Here is a 21,406-nt window from a genome sequence, read left to right as displayed (position 1 = left end):
CTGTGTCTATAGACATAGTACTGACCCTAGATGTCCAGCTAGCAGACCAAGGCCCCTTTAACCCCTGACCTCTAACCCCTGACCTCTGTGTCTATAGACATAGTACTGACCCTAGATCTCCAGCTAGCAGACCAAGGCCCCTTTAACCCCTGACCTTTAACCCCTGACCTCTGTGTCTATAGACATAGTACTGACCCTAGATGTCCAGCTAGCAGACCAAGGCCCCTCTAACCCCTGACCTTTAACCCCCGACCTCTGTTTCTATAGACATAGTACTGACCCTAGATGTCCAGCTAGCAGACCAAGGCCCCTTTAACCCCTGACCTTTAACCCCTGACCTCTAACCCCTGACCTCTGTGTCTATAGACATAGTACTGACCCTAGATGTCCAGCTAGCAGACCAAGGCCCCTTTAACCCCTGACCTTTAACCCCTGACCTCTGTGTCTATAGACATAGTGCTGACCCTAGATGTCCAGCTAGCAGACCAAGGCCCCTTTAACCCCTGACCTCTAACCCCTGACCTCTGTGTCTATAGACATAGTACTGACCCTAGATGTCCAGCTAGCAGACCAAGGCCACCTCTAACCCCTGACCTTTAACCCCTGACCTCTGTGTCTATAGACATAGTACTGACCCTAGATGTCCAGCTAGCAGACCAAGGCCCCTTTAACCCCTGACCTTTAACCCCTGACCTCTGTGTCTATAGACATAGTACTGATCCTAGATGTCCAGCTAGCAGACCAAGGCCACCTCTAACCCCTGACCTCTCAACCCCTCGTTCTCCCTACAGGTATCCAGATTACCCTGGACGTCCAGGCCTCTCTGCAGCCCAAGGCCACCTCTAACCCCTGACCTCTCAACCCCTCGTTCTCCCTACAGGTATCCAGATTACCCTGGACGTCCAGGCCTCTCTGCAGCCCAAGGCCACCTCTAACCCCTGACCTCTCACCCCTCGTTCTCCCTACAGGTATCCAGATTACCCTGGACGTCCAGGCCTCTCTGCAGCCCAAGGCCACCTCTAACCCCTGACCTCTCAACCCCTCGTTCTCCCTATAGGTATCCAGATTACCCTGGACGTCCAGGCCTCTCTGCAGCCCAAGGCCACCTCTAACCCCTGACCTCTCAACCCCTCGTTCTCCCTACAGGTATCCAGATTACCCTGGACGTCCAGGCCTCTCTGCAGCCCAAGGCCACCTCTAACCCCTGACCTCTCAACCCCTCGTTCTCCCTACAGGTATCCAGATTACCCTGGACGTCCAGGCATCTCTGCAGCCCAAGGCCACCTCTAACCCCTGACCTCTCAACCCCTCGTTCTCCCTACAGGTATCCAGATTACCCTGGACGTCCAGGCCTCTCTGCAGCCCAAGGCCACCTCTAACCCCTGACCTCTCAACCCCTCGTTCTCCCTACAGGTATCCAGATTACCCTGGACGTCCAGGCCTCTCTGCAGCCCAAGGCCACCTCTAACCCCTGACCTCTCAACCCCTCGTTCTCCCTACAGGTATCCAGATTACCCTGGACGTCCAGGCCTCTCTGCAGCCCAAGGCCACCTCTAACCCCTGACCTCTCAACCCCTCGTTCTCCCTACAGGTATCCAGATTACCCTGGACGTCCAGGCCTCTCTGCAGCCCAAGGCCACCTCTAACCCCTGACCTCTCAACCCCTCGTTCTCCCTACAGGTATCCAGATTACCCTGGACGTCCAGGCATCTCTGCAGCCCAAGGCCACCTCTAACCCCTGACCTCTCAACCCCTCGTTCTCCCTACAGGTATCCAGATTACCCTGGACGTCCAGGCCTCTCTGCAGCCCAAGGCCACCTCTAACCCCTGACCTCTCAACCCCTCGTTCTCCCTACAGGTATCCAGATTACCCTGGACGTCCAGGCCTCTCTGCAGCCCAAGGCCACCTCTAACCCCTGACCTCTCAACCCCTCGTTCTCCCTACAGGTATCCAGATTACCCTGGACGTCCAGGCCTCTCTGCAGCCCAAGGCCACCTCTAACCCCTGACCTCTCAACCCCTCGTTCTCCCTACAGGTATCCAGATTACCCTGGACGTCCAGGCCTCTCTGCAGCCCAAGGCCACCTCTAACCCCTGACCTCTCAACCCCTCGTTCTCCCTACAGGTATCCAGATTACCCTGGACGTCCAGGCATCTCTGCAGCCCAAGGCCACCTCTAACCCCTGACCTCTCAACCCCTCGTTCTCCCTACAGGTATCCAGATTACCCTGGACGTCCAGGCATCTCTGCAGCCCAAGGCCACCTCTAACCCCTGACCTCTCAACCCCTCGTTCTCCCTACAGGTATCCAGATTACCCTGGACGTCCAGGCCTCTCTGCAGCCCAAGGCCACCTCTAACCCCTGACCTCTCAACCCCTCGTTCTCCCTACAGGTATCCAGATAACCCTGGACGTCCAGGCATCTCTGCAGCCCAAGGTCACCCTGAAGGAGTTTAAGGAGGCCCTTGCAGGGGAGGCGAAGCACCAGGAACGGGTAGCAGAGCTGAGGGGCGAGGTGGAAGCTTTCGCGGGGAGGTTCCCCATGCCTGGTCTGGAGGAACTTTAGAAGACCGGGGTCCGATGGTTCTCACTGCTGGATTGCCTTTTTCCCCCTCTGCTGTTGCACCCTGTTGAATAAACTTCCCATCTCCTTTTCTCAACGTTTTGTAGGGAAGAACAAAAAAAAAAAAACAACTCAAACTATTCTGCTTTTTTTTCCCGTGAGTCCACTGTTGTTACAATCCCAGAATGTGTCGCAGGTCGGCTTGTCAAGATGAAGGAAATTCAAGAAGAGATGTCAATCTACCACATCATCATCCTTTATCTTGAAAACTTGACCGCTGACCTGCAAAACTGACTGTTTCCCTTCTCTGCCTTAACGGTTTGACTGACCGGTTTGTCCTCTGCCTTAACGGTTTGACTGACCGGTTTGTCCTCTGCCTTAACGGTTTGACTGACTGTTTCCCTTCTCTGTCTTAACGGTTTGACTGACCGGTTTGTCCTCTGCCTTAACGGTTTGACTGACTGTTTCCCTTCTCTGTCTTAACGGTTTGACTGACCGGTTTGTCCTCTGCCTTAACGGTTTGACTGACTGTTTCCCTTCTCTGTCTTAACGGTTTGACTGACCGGTTTGTCCTCTGCCTTAACGGTTTGACTGACCGGTTTGTCCTCTGCCTTAACGGTTTGACTGACCGGTTTGTCCTCTGCCTTAACGGTTTGACTGACCGGTTTGTCCTCTGTCTTAACGGTTTGACTGACCGGTTTGTCCTCTGTCTTAACGGTTTGACTGACCGGTTTCCTTCTCTGCCTTAACGGTTTGACTGACCGGTTTGTCCTCTGTCTTAACGGTTTGACTGACCGGTTTGTCCTCTGCCTTAACGGTTTGACTGACCGGTTTGTCCTCTGTCTTAACGGTTTGACTGACCGGTTTGTCCTCTGTCTTAACGGTTTGACTGACCGGTTTGTCCTCTGTCTTAACGGTTTGACTGACCGGTTTCCTTCTCTGCCTTAACGGTTTGACTGACCGGTTTGTCCTCTGTCTTAACGGTTTGACTGACCGGTTTGTCCTCTGCCTTAACGGTTTGACTGACCGGTTTGTCCTCTGCCTTAATGGTTTGATGTAACGAAACCCAAGACAAATAAAACTCTAATATGTGGAACACACCTCAGTCTCTACTGTCTCTCTTGTTCTTCAGAAGATGAACGACACTGTAGACGGCATGTGTGAATCAATGGGTGTGATTTAGAGGATGCATTGTGGGTAAATATAGAGCCCGTCGGCCATTAGGATTTGGTTCCAGATATACACATTTGAAAGAGAAAGATACCTAGTCAGTTACACGACCGTTTAGAGGAACCGGCTGCGTTTTATCCGACCGTTTAGAGGAACCGGCTGCGTTTTATCCGACCGTTTAGAGGAACCGGCTGCGTTTTATCCGACCGGAGAGGAACCAGGTTGGAACCATTTCAGTAACAACACCCAACCACTTTACAAATCGACAGAAACATTCAATAATTTAATGTCATTATAATAACAATACATCAGCATCATAAATGGTATGAACCAGACAGACATTCAGCTCTGTTTAACACTGGTCCTAGATCAGTTATATATATATATATATATATATATATCACCTCTCTAATGGTGACCTGTTCAACACTGGTCCTAGATCAGTTATATATATATATAACCTCTCTAATGGTGACCTGTTAGGACTGATCCTAGATCAGTTATATATATATATATATATATCACCTCTCTAATGGTGACCCGTTAGGACTGATCCTAGATCAGTTATATATATATATATCACCTCTCTAATGGTGACCTGTTAAGACTGATCCTAGATCAGTTATATATATATATAGGACTGATCCTAGTTCAGTTATATATATATATATATATATATCACCTCTCTAATGGTGACCTGTTAGGACTGGAGGGAGGAAACTGATCCTAGATCAGTTATTAACATTTACATTTTAGTCATTTTAGCAGACGCTCTTATCCAGAGCGACTTACAGTAGTGAATGCATACATTTCAGACATTTTCCCCCCCCCCCACGTATTGGTCCCCCGTGGGAATCGAACCCACAACCCTGGCGTTGCAAACACCCATGCTCTACCAACTGAGCCACACGGGACCCATATATATATATATCTCTCACCCCTCGTTAGGACTGGAGGGAGGAAGCTGATCCTAGATTCAAATCCGATCTCCTCTTTTCGGCTGTGCACCTTATTAAAAGGTAAAGTTTCCACGTTAACAGTAGGCTCAATCGTAAATTACCTTTTTGGTTTTTTTTAAAGGTGAACTATAACCCGGATCTTCTGCGGATCAGATTGAATCTAGCCAAGGGCTATTTCTTTCTGGTCCTGGAGGGACGAAACACTACTGGTTCTCATCCTCTACCTGTAATCCGAGACTCGTTCAGACCCGAGACTCGTTCAGACCCGAGACTCGTTCAGATCTGGGGACAACAGGTTGAGACTCATTCAGACCTGGGGACATCAGGTAGAGAGACTCATTCAGACCTGGGGACATCAGGTAGAGAGACTCATTCAGACCTGGGGACATCAGGTAGAGAGACTCGTTCAGACCTGGGGACATCAGGTAGAGAGACTCATTCAGACCTGGGGACATCAGGTAGAGAGACTCATTCAGACCTGGGGACATCAGGTAGAGAGACTCATTCAGACCTGGGGACATCAGGTAGAGAGACTCATTCAGACCTGGGGACATCAGGTAGAGAGACTCATTCAGACCTGGGGACATCAGGTAGAGAGACTCATTCAGACCTGGGGACATCAGGTAGAGAGACTCATTCAGACCTGGGGACATCAGGTAGAGAGACTCATTCAGACCTGGGGACATCAGGTAGAGAGACTCATTCAGACCTGGGGACATCAGGTAGAGAGACTCATTCAGACCTGGGGACATCAGGTAGAGAGACTCATTCAGACCTGGGGACATCAGGTAGAGAGACTCATTCAGACCTGGGGACATCAGGTAGAGAGACTCATTCAGACCTGGGGACATCAGGTAGAGAGACTCATTCAGACCTGGGGACATCAGGTAGAGAGACTCATTCAGACCTGGGGACATCAGGTAGAGAGACTCATTCAGACCTGGGGACATCAGGTAGAGAGACTCATTCAGACCTGGGGACATCAGGTAGAGAGACTCATTCAGACCTGGGGACATCAGGTAGAGAGACTCATTCAGACCTGGGGACATCAGGTAGAGAGACTCATTCAGACCTGGGGACATCAGGTAGAGAGACTCATTCAGACCTGGGGACATCAGGTAGAGAGACTCATTCAGACCTGGGGACATCAGGTAGAGAGACTCATTCAGACCTGAGACTCATTCAGACCTGGGGACATCAGGTAGAGAGACTCATTCAGACCTGGGGACATCAGGTAGAGAGACTCATTCAGACCTGGGGACATCAGGTAGGAAGAGAAAGCAGAAATGTTTTGGCCCTCAGGACCTGAATAATACTTTGACATTGAAACACAACAGCTATACATAACTAGGTGAAAGCAGACCTGACGCAACACACACACACACACACACACAATAAGCACACTGTGGTAAGACTGTTTTGGGTTGCATTTTGTCTGCATTTAGCCAATCTGTAACAATCAGAAGAATAAAATACACATCCAAACATCTTGACCTTTCAACAAACAGTAAGATGGAAATGAACCTTGTGAAGGAAACAGCAACATAAAGTGTTTTAATAGGAGGTAACTGGCAGAATAAAGGAAACTCCAACAGTGTTTTAATAGGAGGTCGGGTCGTCCACCAGGTAACTGGCAGAATAAAGGAAACTCCAGGTCCTCCACCAACCACCAGGTAACTGCCAGAATAAAGGAAACTCCAACAGTGTTTTAATAGGAGGTCTGGTCGTCCACCAGGTAACTGCCAGAATAAAGGAAACTCCAACAGTGTTTTAATAGGAGGTCGGGTCGTCCACCAGGTAACTGGCAGAATAAAGGAAACTCCAACAGTGTTTTAATAGGTCGGGTCGTCCACCAGGTAACTGGCAGAATAAAGGAAACTCCAGGTCCTCCACCAACCACCAGGTAACTGGGAGAATAAAGGAAACTCCAACAGTGTTTTAATAGGACGTCGGGTCGTCCACCAGGTAACTGCCAGAATAAAGGAAACTCCAGGTCCTCCACCAACCACCAGGTAACTGGCAGAATAAAGGAAACTCCAGGTCCTCCACCAACCAACTGGGAGAATAAAGGAAACTCCAACAGTGTTTTAATAGGAGGTCGGGTCGTCCACCCGGTAACTGGCAGAATAAAGGAAACTCCAGGTCCTCCACCAACCACCATGTAACTGCCAGAATAAAGGAAACTCCAACATAGTGTTTTAATAGGACGTCGGGTCCACCAACCACAAGGTAACTGCCAGAATAAAGGAAACGCCAACATAGTGTTTTAATAGGACGTCGGGTCCTCCACCAACCACCAGGTAACTGCCAGAATAAAGGAAACTCCAACAGTGTTTTAATAGGAGGTCGGGTCGTCCACCAGGTAACTGGCAGAATAAAGGAAACTCCAGGTCCTCCACCAACCACCAGGTAACTGGGAGAATAAAGGAAACTCCAACAGTGTTTTAATAGGACGTCGGGTCCTCCACCAACCAGAACAGCTTTAATACACCTTGACATCGATTCTACAAGTGTCTGGGAAGTCTATCGGAGGGATGAGACGCCATTCTTCCACGAGGAAATTCCATCATTTGGTGTTTTGTTGATGGTATTGAAGCCACCTTGCAGCCATTTTGGCTCTCCTTAATGATGTGTATAAACCCTGGATGGCTGACAGGGGGGGGGCTGTATTGCAGCCATTTTGGCTCTCCTTAATGATGTGTATAAACCCTGGATGGCTGACAGGGGGGTGCTGTATTGAAGCCACCGTGCAGCCATTTTGGCTCTCCTTAATGATGTGTATAAACCCTGGATGGCTGACAGGTGGGTGTTGTATTGCAGCCATTTTGGCTCTCCTTAATGATGTGTATAAACCCTGGATGGCTGACAGGGGGGTGCTGTATTGCAGCCATTTTGGCTCTCCTTAATGATGTGTATAAACCCTGGATGGCTGACAGGGGGGTGCTGTATTGAAGCCATTTTGGCTCTCCTTAATGATGTGTATAAACCCTGGATGGCTGACAGGGGGGTGCTGTATTGAAGCCACCGTGCAGCCATTTTGGCTCTCCTTAATGATGTGTATAAACCCTGGATGGCTGACAGGGGGGTGCTGTATTGCAGCCATTTTGGCTCTCCTTAATGATGTGTATAAACCCTGGATGGCTGACAGGGGGGTGCTGTATTGAAGCCATTTTGGCTCTCCTTAATGATGTGTATAAACCCTGGATGGCTGACAGGGGGGTGCTCTATTGCAGCCATTTTGTCTCTCCTTAATGATGTGTATAAACCCTGGATGGCTGACAGGGGGGGGGGGGGGGGGGGGGCTGTATTGAAGCCACCGTGCAGCCATTTTGGCGCTCCTCCATTGTAAATAATATGTTGGACGATATAGAAATCCATTTACTAAATGTCATTACATTAATTTCTGACATGTTTATTCCATTAAGACACCGTAATGTATAATTTTACATATGTGAGCTAAACTAAAATATTTTTTTTAGCGCCCCCCCCCCCCCCCCCCCCCAACCCCTTTAAAAATACTAATGTTACTGTCCCCCACTACAAACAACAACAAATACTTAAATACATGTAATGTTGTTCTTGAAACCTTTAATTGTAATGCTGTAAACTTTCCATTCAATCCTATGGAGGACTGTCAAAATGGCCGACCGGTGGCTTAAAGCCTATAAATGTCCAGTAAACAGCAGCAGCAGCAGCAGTCTAGGGTTTATATACACGTCGTTGGTATAGCGACGGTAAAGGAGCTAAATCGAACTCGACCAACAAAAACAAACAATGGAACTCCCTTGCCATGGAAACGCGTCGGGGGGGGGGGGGGGGAATCCCCAAAGCTTCCTCGTTGTCCCTCAGCTAAATTAGTCTATTGTCTATTTCACACTATGTTGGAGGTAAAAAAAAAAAATCGGAGTATAATGATTGTATTGGATGTTATCAACTCATGTCATCGTCACCTAAATCAACGATTTCTGTACGCTAGCTAAGGCTAACCAGCTTATACGAAAACGGGAGTTAGCATTTAGCAGGGAGTTAGCATTTAGCAAGGAGTTAGCATTTAGCAGGGAGTTAGCATTTAGCAGGGAGTTAGCATCTAGCAGGGAGTTAGCATTTAGCAGGGAGTTAGCATTTAGCAGGGAGTTAGCATTCAGCAGGGAGTTAGCATTTAGCAGGGAGTTAGCATTCAGCAGGGAGTTAGCATTCAGCAAGGAGTTAGCATTTAGCATTTAGCAGGGAGTTAGCATTTAGCAGGGAGTTAGCATTTAGCAGGGAGTTAGCATTTAGCAGGGCGTTAGCATTTAGCAGGGCGTTAGCATTCAGCAGGGAGTTAGCATTCAGCAGGGAGTTAGCATTTAGCAGGGAGTTAGCATTTAGCAGGGAGTTAGCATTTAGCAGCCACCCTCTTCAAGAAAAAAAAAAGAGACAACTTCTACATGTTATGCAGGGAAAAAAACAGTGAAATATAATCCAAAAATCGTACTTAAGTAAAACACATCGGTGGGTCCTGTTACGACACATAAAGCATGACTGATTTGACGAATGTCCCTCTTTTCATTAATAAATTTGATTCGTTGAACGGGCACCAATCTGGTCCTTTACAACGTTCCCAACAAACTATAGCAGTAGTAGTAGTAGTACTGTGGTTCTGTGGACAACATGCAACATCACGGGGACACGGACCGGCACGAACACACACGGAACATGCATCATATTAACGTTACACACACACCTTCTCGCTCAGATCAGAAGGACGGTTCATAGTGGACTTGTCAATCAATCAATCAATCAATCAAAAATCAGTGTCCAGGTTCCCGTCCCCCCCTGGATTCGGACATTCATTAGAAGGAGGACGGACGGATGGACAGCATTACATTCACTAAAACCCCCTCGCTCCCTCCTCAGTCTCTCCCGATTACCTAGGAGACGGTCTCCAACCTAGAGCGAAATCTCCCATCTGTCTCCAGTGCTGTTTTGAGGAGGTGAGGAGAGAAGACTCGAGGGCTCTCAGAGATTCGATCCTCGGTCAGTGTTTCAGATCAGATCTTGTATAGGAGACTAGTGGTGTAGTTAAAAGTGAAGCTGGGTGGAGCTCTCTTCCTGGCAGCACCCCCAGTGGTCGGGTCTAGGTTCTGCTCTGGGGTTACAGCGCCCCCAGTGGTCGGGTCTAGGCCCGTCTCTGGGGTTACAGCACCCCCAGTGGTCGGGTCTAGGCCCGTCTCTGGGGTTACAGCACCCCCAGTGGTCGGGTCTAGGTTCTGCTCTGGGGTTACAGCGCCCCCAGTGGTCGGGTCTAGGCCCGTCTCTGGGGTTACAGCGCCCCCAGTGGTCGGGTCTAGGCCCGTCTCTGGGGTTACAGCACCCCCAGTGGTCGGGTCTAGGCCCGTCTCTGGGGTTATAGCGCCCCCAGTGGTCGGGTCTAGGCCCGTCTCTGGGGTTACAGCGCCCCCAGTGGTCGGGTCTAGGCCCGTCTCTGGGGTTATAGCACCCCCAGTGGTCGGGTCTAGGCCCGTCTCTGGGGTTACAGCACCCCCAGTGGTCGGGTCGACGCCCGTCTCTGGGGTTATAGCGCCCCCAGTGGTAGGGTCGACGCCCGTCTCTGGGGTTACAGCACCCCCAGTGGTCGGGTCAACGCCCGTCTCTGGGGTTACAGCGCCCCCAGTGGTCGGGTCTAGGCCCGTCTCTGGGATAACAGCACCCCCAGTGGTCGGGTCTAGGCCCGTCTCTGGGGTTACAGCACCCCCAGTGGTCGGGTCTTGGCCCGGTTCTGGGGTTACAGCACCCCCAGTGGTCGGGTCTTGGCCCGGTTCTGGGGTTACAGCACCCCCAGTGGTCGGGTCTAGGCCCGTCTCTGGGGTTACAGCACCCCCAGTGGTCGGGTCTAGTATGTTGTCCGTCTCCAGGTAGTGCCGGGTGATCAGCTGACTCAGGTACATCAGGACGGAACAGTCGTCTTCGCCGAGCCCGAGCTGATCCCTCAGGAAGCCCCGCGTCCTCTCCTCTACTTCCTGTCTCTGCTCCCGGCGGTGGCTGATGGGAAGATGGAGGTGATGTGTAAAGCTAAGGTGGAAAGCCCGGGCGGCCAGTCGACTGAGCACGTTCTGGAGATGTAAGAAGTAGGTGGATCCTCGCCGGAGCCGGGTACGGCGGTCCGCCATGTTGGACAGGAGGGTTCCGCGGTAGCCGGGGCAACGGAGGGTCTTCCGGTCGGCGTCCAGGACGGAGATGTAACGGCTGTAGCGAGACAGAGAGCAGAGCATGCTGGTCCCCACGGGAGAAGCCACCCTGGAGGAAAAGAGAGAGGAGATATTCAGTCTGAATGAGATGTATGGCGCCCAGTGAAAATCTAGACATATTTTATACTGATCAATGTGGAAAAACTATCCCCAATTTATATTTTCATTTAAGGCCGCAAAATGAGACTTTCATTAGGTTGAGGAGGCATCTCTACTGTCTATAGGGTAGGAAAAGGAGGAGGCATGTCTACTGTCTATAGGGTAGGAGGAGGAGGAGGAGGCATGTCTACTGTCTATAGGGTAGGAGGAGGAGGAGGCATCTCAACTGTCTATAGGGTAGGAAAAGGAGGAGGCATGTCTACTGTCTATAGGGTAGAAGGAAAAGGAGGAGGCATGTCTACTGTCTATAGGGGAGGAGGAAAAGGAGGAGGCATGTCTACTGTCTATAGGGTCGGAGGAGGAGGAGGCATGTCTACTGTCTATAGGGTCGGAGGAGGAGGAGGCATGTCTACTGTCTATAGGGGAGGAGGAGGAGGAGGAGGAGGCATGTCTACTGTCTATAGGGTAGGAGGAGGAGGCATGTCTGTCTATAGGGTAGGAGGAGGAGGAGGCATGTCTACTGTCTATAGGGTAGGAGGAGGCATGTCTACTGTCTATAGGGTAGGAGGAGGAGGAGGCATGTCTGTCTATAGGGTAGGAGGAGGAGGAGGCATGTCTACTGTCTATAGGGTAGGAGGAGGCATGTCTACTGTCTATAGGGTAGGAGGAGGAGGCATGTCTACTGTCTATAGGGTAGGAGGAGGAGGAGGCGTGTCTACTGTCTATAGGGTAGGAGGAAGAGGAGGAGGAGGAGGCATGTCTACTGTCTATAGGGTAGGAGGAGGAGGAGGCATGTCTACTGTCTATAGGGTAGGAGGAGGCATGTCTACTGTCTATAGGGTAGGAAGAGGAGGAGGAGGAGGCATGTCTACTGTCTATAGGGTAGGAGGAGGAGGAGGCATGTCTACTGTCTATAGGGTAGGAGGAGGAGGAGGCGTGTCTACTGTCTATAGGGTAGGAGGAGGAGGAGGCGTGTCTACTGTCTATAGGGTAGAAGGAGGAGGAGGCGTGTCTACTGTCTATAGGGTAGGAGGAGGAGGAGGCATGTCTACTGTCTATAGGGTAGGAGGAGGAGGAGGCATGTCTACTGTCTATAGGGTAGGAGGAGGAGGAGGAGGCATGTCTACTGTCTATAGGGTAGGAGGAGGAGGCATGTCTACTGTCTATAGGGTAGGAGGAGGAGGAGGGGGCATGTCTACTGTCTATAGGGGAGGAGGAGGAGGAGGCATGTCTACTGTCTATAGGGTAGGAGGAGGAGGAGGAGGCATGTCTACTGTCTATAGGGTAGGAGGTGGAGGCATGTCTACTGTCTATAGGGGAGGAGGAGGCATGTCTACTGTCTATAGGGTAGGAGGAGGAGGAGGAGGCGTGTCTACTGTCTATAGGGGAGGAGGAGGCATGTCTACTGTCTATAGGGTAGGAGGAGGAGGAGGAGGCGTGTCTACTGTCTATAGGGTAGGAGGAGGAGGAGGCATGTCTACTGTCTATAGGGTAGGAGGAGGAGGCATGTCTACTGTCTATAGGGTGGAGGAGGAGGAGGCATGTCTACTGTCTATAGGGTAGGAGGAGGAGATATGTCTACTGTCTATAGGGGAGGAGGAGGAGGAGGAGGAGGCGTGTCTACTGTCTATAGGGTAGGAGGAGGAGGAGGAGGCATGTCTACTGTCTATAGGGTAGGAAGGAGGAGGAGGCATGTCTACTGTCTATAGGGTAGGAGGAGGAGGAGGAGGCATGTCTACTGTCTATAGGGTAGGAGGAGGAGGCATGTCTACTGTCTATAAGTAGGAGGAGGAGGAGGCGTGTCTACTGTCTATAGGGTAGGAGGAAGAGGAGGAGGAGGAGGAGGCATGTCTACTGTCTATAGGGTAGGAGGAGGAGGAGGAGGCATGTCTACTGTCTATAGGGTAGGAGGAGGAGGAGGAGGCATGTCTACTGTCTATAGGGTAGGAGGAGGAGGAGGCATGTCTACTGTCTATAGGGTAGGAGGAGGCATGTCTACTGTCTATAGGGTAGAAGGAGGAGGAGGCATGTCTACTGTCTATAGGGTAGGAGGCATGTCTACTGTCTATAGGGTAGGAGGAGGAGGAGGCATGTCTACTGTCTATAGGGTAGGAGGAGGAGGAGGCATGTCTACTGTCTATAGGGTAGGAGGAGGAGGAGGAGGCATGTCTACTGTCTATAGGGTAGGAGGAGGAGGCATGTCTACTGTCTATAGGGGAGGAGGAGGCATGTCTACTGTCTATAGGGTAGGAGGAGGAGGAGGAGGCGTGTCTACTGTCTATAGGGTTGGAGGAGGAGGAGGCATGTCTACTGTCTATAGGGTAGGAGGAGGAGATATGTCTACTGTCTATAGGGGAGGAGGAGGAGATATGTCTACTGTCTATAGGGGAGGAGGAGGAGGAGGAGGAGGCGTGTCTACTGTCTATAGGGTAGGAGGAGGAGGAGGAGGCATGTCTACTGTCTATAGGGTAGGAGGAGGAGGAGGCATGTCTACTGTCTATAGGGTAGGAGGAGGAGGCATGTCTACTGTCTATAGGGTAGGAGGAGGAGGCATGTCTACTGTCTATAGGGTAGGAGGAGGAGGAGGCGTGTCTACTGTCTATAGGGTAGGAGGAAGAGGAGGAGGAGGAGGAGGCATGTCTACTGTCTATAGGGTAGGAGGAGGAGGAGGCATGTCTACTGTCTATAGGGTAGGAGGAGGAGGCATGTCTACTGTCTATAGGGTAGGAGGAGGAGGAGGAGGAGGCATGTCTACTGTCTATAGGGTAGGAAGAGGAGGAGGAGGAGGCATGTCTACTGTCTATAGGGTAGGAGGAGGAGGAGGAGGAGGAGGCATGTCTACTGTCTATAGGGTAGGAGGAGGAGGAGGCGTGTCTACTGTCTATAGGGTAGGAGGAGGAGGAGGCGTGTCTACTGTCTATAGGGTAGAAGGAGGAGGAGGTGTGTCTACTGTCTATAGGGTAGGAGGAGGAGGAGGCATGTCTACTGTCTATAGGGTAGGAGGAGGAGGAGGCATGTCTACTGTCTATAGGGTAGGAGGAGGAGGAGGCGTGTCTACTGTCTATAGGGTAGGAGGAGGAGGAGGCGTGTCTACTGTCTATAGGGTAGGAGGAGGAGGAGGCGTGTCTACTGTCTATAGGGTAGGAGGAGGAGGAGGCATGTCTACTGTCTATAGGGTAGGAGGAGGAGGAGGCATGTCTACTGTCTATAGGGTAGGAGGAGGAGGAGGAGGCATGTCTACTGTCTATAGGGTAGGAGGAGGAGGCATGTCTACTGTCTATAGGGTAGGAGAAGGAGGAGGGGGCATGTCTACTGTCTATAGGGGAGGAGGAGGAGGAGGAGGCATGTCTACTGTCTATAGGGTAGGAGGAGGAGGAGGCATGTCTACTGTCTATAGGGGAGGAGGAGGAGGAGGCATGTCTACTGTCTATAGGGTAGGAGGAGGCTGTCTACTGTCTATAGGGGAGGAGGAGGAGGGGCATGTCTACTGTCTATAGGGTAGGAGGAGGAGGAGGCATGTCTACTGTCTATAGGGTAGGAGGAGGAGGCATGTCTACTGTCTATAGGGTAGGAGGAGGAGGAGGCATGTCTACTGTCTATAGGGTAGGAGGAGGAGGAGGCATGTCTACTGTCTATAGGGTAGGAGGAGGAGGAGGCATGTCTACTGTCTATAGGGTAGGAGGAGGAGGAGGCATGTCTACTGTCTATAGGGTAGGAGGAGGAGGAGGCATGTCTACTGTCTATAGGGTAGGAGGAGGAGGAGGCATGTCTACTGTCTATAGGGTAGGAGGAGGAGGAGGAGGAGGCATGTCTACTGTCTATAGGGTAGGAGGAGGAGGAGGAGGCATGTCTACTGTCTATAGGGTAGGAGGAGGCATGTCTACTGTCTATAGGGTAGGAGGAGGCATGTCTACTGTCTATAGGGTAGAAGGAGGAGGAGGCATGTCTACTGTCTATAGGGTAGGAGGAGGAGGAGCTGTCTATGTAGGGGCTACTGTCTATAGGGTAGGAGGAGGAGGAGGCATGTCTACTGTCTATAGGGTAGGAGGAGGAGGCATGTCTACTGTCTATAGGGTAGGAGGAGGAGGAGGCATGTCTACTGTCTATAGGGTAGGAGGAGGAGGAGGCATGTCTACTGTCTATAGGGTAGGAGGAGGAGGAGGAGGCATGTCTACTGTCTATAGGGTAGGAGGAGGAGGAGGCATGTCTACTGTCTATAGGGTAGGAGGAGGAGGAGGCATGTCTACTGTCTATAGGGTAGGAGGAGGAGGCATGTCTACTGTCTATAGGGTAGGAGGAGGAGGCATGTCTACTGTCTATAGGGTAGGAGGAGGAGGAGGCATGTCTACTGTCTATAGGGTAGGAGGAGGAGGAGGCATGTCTACTGTCTATAGGGTAGGAGGAGGAGGAGGCGTGTCTACTGTCTATAGGGGAGGAGGAGGAGGCATGTCTACTGTCTATAGGGTAGGAGGAGGAGGAGGCATGTCTACTGTCTATAGGGTAAGGAGGAGGAGGAGGCATGTCTACTGTCTATAGGGTAGGAGGAGGAGGAGGCATGTCTACTGTCTATAGGGTAGGAGGAGGAGGAGGAGGCATGTCTACTGTCTATAGGGTAGGAGGAGGAGGAGGCATGTCTACTGTCTATAGGGTAGGAGGAGGAGGAGGAGGCATGTCTACTGTCTATAGGGTAGGAGGAGGAGGAGGCATGTCTACTGTCTATAGGGTAGGAGGAGGCATGTCTACTGTCTATAGGGTAGGAGGAGGAGGAGGCATGGGGGAGGAGGAGGAGGAGGCATGTCTACTGTCTATAGGGGAGGAGGAGGAGGAGGCATGTCTACTGTCTATAGGGTAGGAGGAGGAGGCATGTCTACTGTCTATAGGGTAGGGAGGAGGAGGAGGCATGTCTACTGTCTATAGGGTAGGAGGAGGAGGCATGTCTACTGTCTATAGGGTAGGAGGAGGAGGCATGTCTACTGTCTATAGGGTAGGAGGAGGAGGAGGCATGTCTACTGTCTATAGGGTAGGAGGAGGAGGAGGAGGAGGCATGTCTACTGTCTATAAGCTAGTTATAAACAGGAAGTAGACCGTAAATAGGCTAGTAGTAACAGGAAGTAGACCGTATATAGGCTAGTTATAACAGGAAGTAGACTGTATATAGGCTAGTTATAACAGGAAGTAGACGTATACAGGCTAGTTATAACAGGAAGTAGACTTTATATAGGCTCGTTATAACAGGAAGTAGACTGTATATAGGCTAGTAGTAACAGGAAGTAGACCGTATATAGGCTAGTTATAACAGGAAGTAGACTGTATATAGGCTAGTTATAACAGGAAGTAGACTGTATATAGGCTAGTTATAACAGGAAGTAGACGTATTACAGGCTAGTTATAACAGGAAGTAGACTTTATATAGGCTCGTTATAACAGGAAGTAGACTGTGTATAGGCTAGTTATAACAGGAAGTAGACCGTATATCGGCTAGTTATAACAGGAAGTAGACGTATACAGGCTAGTTACTAACAGGAAGTAGACCGTCTAAGTATACGGCCTACGACTTTATAAGGGCTCGTTAGGACAGTAAAGACTGTGTATAGGCTAGTTATAACAGGAAGTAGACTGTATATAGGCTAGTCCTAACAGGAAGTAGACCATATACAGGCTAGTTATAACAGGAAGTAGACTGTATATAGGCCAGTTATAACAGGAAGTAGACTGTAAATAGGCTAGTTATAACAGGAAGTAGACCGTATATAGGCTAGTTATAACAGGAAGTAGACTGTATATAGGCCAGTTATAACAGGAAGTAGACTGTATATAGGCTAGTCATAACAGGAAGTAGACTGTATATAGGCTAGTCATAACAGGAAGTAGACTGTACATAGGCTAGTTATAACAGGAAGTGTTTCGATCATAGAAATGAATGTATGGAACTGATCCCCACTCACGCAGGCACCGCCCCTTCCTCCTCACCTCTGCAGTCCTATGAGTTTCCACCTCTGTAGGTCAGTGAGGCTGAAGGGGCAGGAGAGCCAAGGCTGGACCCTCTCCCCACAGCGCCCGGGTCCAGGCACGTAGAGGGCTAGAGCGGACACCAGCCTCCTGACCCTCCCCTCCTCGGATCCCAGGACCACCAGGGTCCGACCACTCAGTAGGGACCACAGGGCATGCAAGGCAAACGGATACTGACGCACAAACCTGGAGGTAGAGACAGAGAGAGAGCGAGAGAGAGATGGTCACATACACGTGTTTAACAGATGTTATTGTGGGTGTAGCGAAATGCTTGTGTTTCTAGCTCCAACAGTAATATCTAACTAAATACTTGTGTTCCCAGCTCCAACAGTAATATCTAACTAAATGCTTGTGTTTCTAGCTCCAACAGTAATATCTAACTAAATGCTTGTGGTCCCAGCTCCAACAGTGCAGTAATATCTAACTAAATGCTTGTGTTCCCAGCTCCAACAGTAATATCTAACTAAATGCTTGTGTTCCCAGCTCCAACAGTAATATCTAACTAAATGCTTGTGTTCCCAGCTCCAACAGTGCAGTAATATCTAACTAAATGCTTGTGTTCCTAGCTCCAACAGTAATATCTAACTAAATGCTTGTGTTTCTAGCTCCAACAGTAATATCTAACTAAATGCTTGTGGTCCCAGCTCCAACAGTGCAGTAATATCTAACTAAATGCTTGTGTTTCTAGCTCCAACAGTGCAGTAATATCTAACTAAATGCTTGTGTTTCTAGCTCCAACAGTAATATCTAACTAAATGCTTGTGTTTCTAGCTCCAACAGTGCAGTAATATCTAACTAAATGCTTGTGTTTCTAGCTCCAACAGTAATATCTAACTAAATGCTTGTGTTTCTAGCTCCAACAGTGCAGTAATATCTAACTAAATGCTTGTGTTTCTAGCTCCAACAGTAATATCTAACTAAATGCTTGTGTTTCTAGCTCCAACAGTAATATCTAACTAAATGCTTGTGTTCCTAGCTCCAACAGTAATATCTAACTAAATGCTTGTGTTCCCAGCTCCAACGGTGCAGTAATATCTAACTAAATGCTTGTGTTTCTAGCTCCAACAGTAATATCTAACTAAATGCTTGTGTTTCTAGCTCCAACAGTAGTATCTAAATAAATGCTTGTGTTTCTAGCTCCAACAGTGCAGTAATATCTAACTAAAAGCTTGTGTTCCTAGCTCCAACAGTAATATCTAACTAAATGCTTGTGTTCCTAGCTCCAACAGTAGTATCTAACTAAATGCTTGTGTTTCTAGCTCCAACAGTGCAGTAATATCTAACTAAATGCTTGTGTTCCCAGCTCCAACAGTAATATCTAACTAAATGCTTGTGTTTCTAGCTCCAACAGTGCAGTAGTATCTAACTAAATGCTTGTGTTCCCAGCTCCAACAGTGCAGTAATATCTAACTAAATGCTTGTGTTCCCAGCTCCAACAGTAATATCTAACTAAATGCTTGTGTTCCCAGCTCCAACAGTAATATCTAACTAAATGCTTGTGTTTCTAGCTCCAACAGTAATATCTAACTAAATGCTTGTGTTTCTAGCTCCAACAGTAATATCTAACTAAATGCTTGTGTTCCTAGCTCCAACAGTAGTATCTAACTAAATGCTTGTGTTTCTAGCTCCAACAGTGCAGTAATATCTAACTAAATGCTTGTGTTCCCAGCTCCAACAGTAATATCTAACTAAATGCTTGTGTTTCTAGCTCCAACAGTGCAGTAGTATCTAACTAAATGCTTGTGTTTCTAGCTCCAACAGTGCAGTAATATCTAACTAAATGCTTGTGTTCCTAGCTCCAACAGTGCAGTAATATCTAACTAAATGCTTGTGTTCCTAGCTCCAACAGTGCAGTAATATCTAACTAAATGCTTGAGTTCCCAGCTCCAACAGTAATATCTAACTAAATGCTTGTGTTCCCAGCTCCAACAGTAATATCTAACTAAATGCTTGTGTTTCTAGCTCCAACAGTAATATCTAACTAAATGCTTGTGTTTCTAGCTCCAACAGTAATATCTAACTAAATGCTTGTGTTCCTAGCTCCAACAGTAGTATCTAACTAAATGCTTGTGTTTCTAGCTCCAACAGTGCAGTAATATCTAACTAAATGCTTGTGTTCCCAGCTCCAACAGTAATATCTAACTAAATGCTTGTGTTTCTAGCTCCAACAGTGCAGTAGTATCTAACTAAATGCTTGTGTTCCTAGCTCCAACAGTGCAGTAATATCTAACTAAATGCTTGTGTTCCCAGCTCCAACAGTGCAGTAATATCTAACTAAATGCTTGTGTTCCTAGCTCCAACAGTAGTATCTAACTAAATGCTTGTGTTCCCAGCTCCAACAGTAATATCTAACTAAATGCTTGTGTTCCCAGCTCCAACAGTGCAGTAATATCTAACTAAATGCTTGTGTTTCTAGCTCCAACAGTAATATCTAACTAAATGCTTGTGTTTCTAGCTCCAACAGTGCAGTAATATCTAACTAAATGCTTGTGTTCCCAGCTCCAACAGTAGTATCTAACTAAATGCTTGTGTTTCTAGCTCCAACAGTAATATCTAACTAAATGCTTGTGTTCCCAGCTCCAACAGTAATATCTAACTAAATGCTTGTGTTCCCAGCTCCAACAGTAATATCTAACTAAATGCTTGTGTTTCTAGCTCCAACAGTAATATCTAACTAAATGCTTGTGTTTCTAGCTCCAACAGTGCAGTAATATCTAACTAAATGCTTGTGTTCCCAGCTCCAACAGTAATATCTAACTAAATGCTTGTGTTCCCAGCTCCAACAGTAATATCTAACTAAATGCTTGTGTTCCCAGCTCCAACAGTAGTATCTAACTAAATGCTTGTGTTCCCAGCTCCAACAGTAGTATCTAACTAAATGCTTGTGTTTCTAGCTCCAACAGTAATATCTAACTAAATGCTTGTGTTCCTAGCTCCAACAGTGCAGTAATATCTAACTAAATGCTTGTGTTCCCAGCTCCAACAGTGCAGTAATATCTAACTAAATGCTTGTGTTCCCAGCTCCAACAGTAGTATCTAACTAAATGCTTGTGTTCCCAGCTCCAACAGTAATATCTAACTAAATGCTTGTGTTTCTAGCTCCAACAGTAATATCTAACTAAATGCTTGTGTTTCTAGCTCCAACAGTAATATCTAACTAAATGCTTGTGTTTCTAGCTCCAAAAGTAATATCTAACTAAATGCTTGTGTTCCCAGCTCCAACAGTAATATCTAACTAAATGCTTGTGTTTCTAGCTCCAACAGTAATTTCTAACTAAATGCTTGTGTTCCTAGCTCCAACAGTAATATCTAACTAAATGCTTGTGTTCCCAGCTCCAACAGTAATATCTAACTAAATGCTTGTTTCTAGCTCCAACAGTAATATCTAACTAAATGCTTGTGTTTCTAGCTCCAAAAGTAATATCTAACTAAATGCTTGTGTTCCCAGCTCCAACAGTAATATCTAACTAAATGCTTGTGTTTCTAGCTCCAACAGTAATATCTAACTAAATGCTTGTGTTTCTAGCTCCAACAGTAATATCTAACTAAATGCTTGTGTTCCCAGCTCCAACAGTGCAGTAATATCTAACTAAATGCTTGTGTTCCCAGCTCCAACAGTAATATCTAACTAAATGCTTGTGTTTCCAGCTCCAACAGTAGTATCTAACTAAATGCTTGTGTTCCCAGCTCCAACAGTAGTATCTAACTAAATGCTTGTGTTTCTAGCTCCAACAGTAATATCTAACTAAATGCTTGTGTTCCCAGCTCCAACAGTACAGTAATATCTAACTAAATGCTTGTGTTTCTAGCTCCAACAGTGCAGTAATATCTAACTAAATGCTTGTGTTCCCAGCTCCAACAGTAATATCTAACTAAATGCTTGTGTTTCTAGCTCCAACAGTGCAGTAATATCTAACTAAATGCTTGTGTTCCCAGCTCCAACAGTAATATCTAACTAAATGCTTGTGTTTCTAGCTCCAACAGTAATATCTAACTAAATGCTTGTGTTTCTAGCTCCAACAGTAATATCTAACTAAATGCTTGTGTTTCTAGCTCCAACAGTAATATCTAACTAAATGCTTGTGTTTCTAGCTCCAACAGTAATATCTAACTAAATGCTTGTGTTCCCAGCTCCAACAGTAATATCTAACTAAATGCTTGTGTTTCTAGCTCCAACAGTGCAGTAATATCTAACTAAATGCTTGTGTTCCCAGCTCCAACAGTAATATCTAACTAAATGCTTGTTTCTAGCTCCAACAGTAATATTTAACTAAATGCTTGTGTTTCTAGCTCCAACAGTGCAGTAATATCTAACTAAATGCTTGTGTTTCTAGCTCCAACAGTGCAGTAATATCTAACTAAATGCTTGTGTTTCTAGCT

General features: G+C 47.9%; 2 protein-coding genes across 11 annotated transcripts in view; one reads left to right on the top strand and one right to left on the bottom strand.

The window, feature by feature from the left end:
• LOC123740232 (serine hydroxymethyltransferase, cytosolic) overlaps positions 1-3,662 on the top strand; it is a 62,201-nt gene extending 58,539 nt beyond the window's left edge. For 6 of the 8 annotated variants that reach the window (XM_082971962.1, XM_082971965.1, XM_082971966.1 and 3 more), the window contains one exon: positions 2,393-3,662. In XM_082971962.1, coding sequence (XP_082828088.1) covers positions 2,393-2,565 — 173 coding nt within the window. In that variant the 3' untranslated portion in view covers positions 2,566-3,662. Of the gene's footprint in view, positions 1-791; positions 869-1,235; positions 1,313-2,392 lie in introns of those variants that run through there. The other 2 variants (XM_082971968.1, XM_082971967.1) reach the window with 2 other exon arrangements.
• Positions 3,663-3,994: 332 nt separating this feature from the next.
• Positions 3,995-21,406, bottom strand: part of LOC106602080 (guanine nucleotide exchange protein smcr8a) — a 39,399-nt gene continuing 21,987 nt past the window's right edge. For 2 of the 3 annotated variants that reach the window (XM_082971960.1, XM_082971961.1), the window contains 2 exons: positions 16,988-17,212; positions 3,995-10,967 (listed from right to left, as the gene is read on the bottom strand). In XM_082971960.1, coding sequence (XP_082828086.1) covers positions 9,722-10,967; positions 16,988-17,212 — 1,471 coding nt within the window. In that variant the 3' untranslated portion in view covers positions 3,995-9,721. The remainder of the gene's footprint in view (positions 10,968-16,987; positions 17,213-21,406) is intronic. The other variant, XR_014391445.1, reaches the window with a different exon arrangement.

This window comes from Salmo salar, unplaced genomic scaffold (genome assembly GCF_965601325.2).
Source record: "Salmo salar unplaced genomic scaffold, fSalSal1 ptg000468l, whole genome shotgun sequence".
Taxonomy (NCBI): Eukaryota; Metazoa; Chordata; class Actinopteri; order Salmoniformes; family Salmonidae; genus Salmo; species Salmo salar.
Note: the sequence above shows the minus strand (reverse complement) of the source record. Positions and strands in the feature narration are given on the sequence as shown.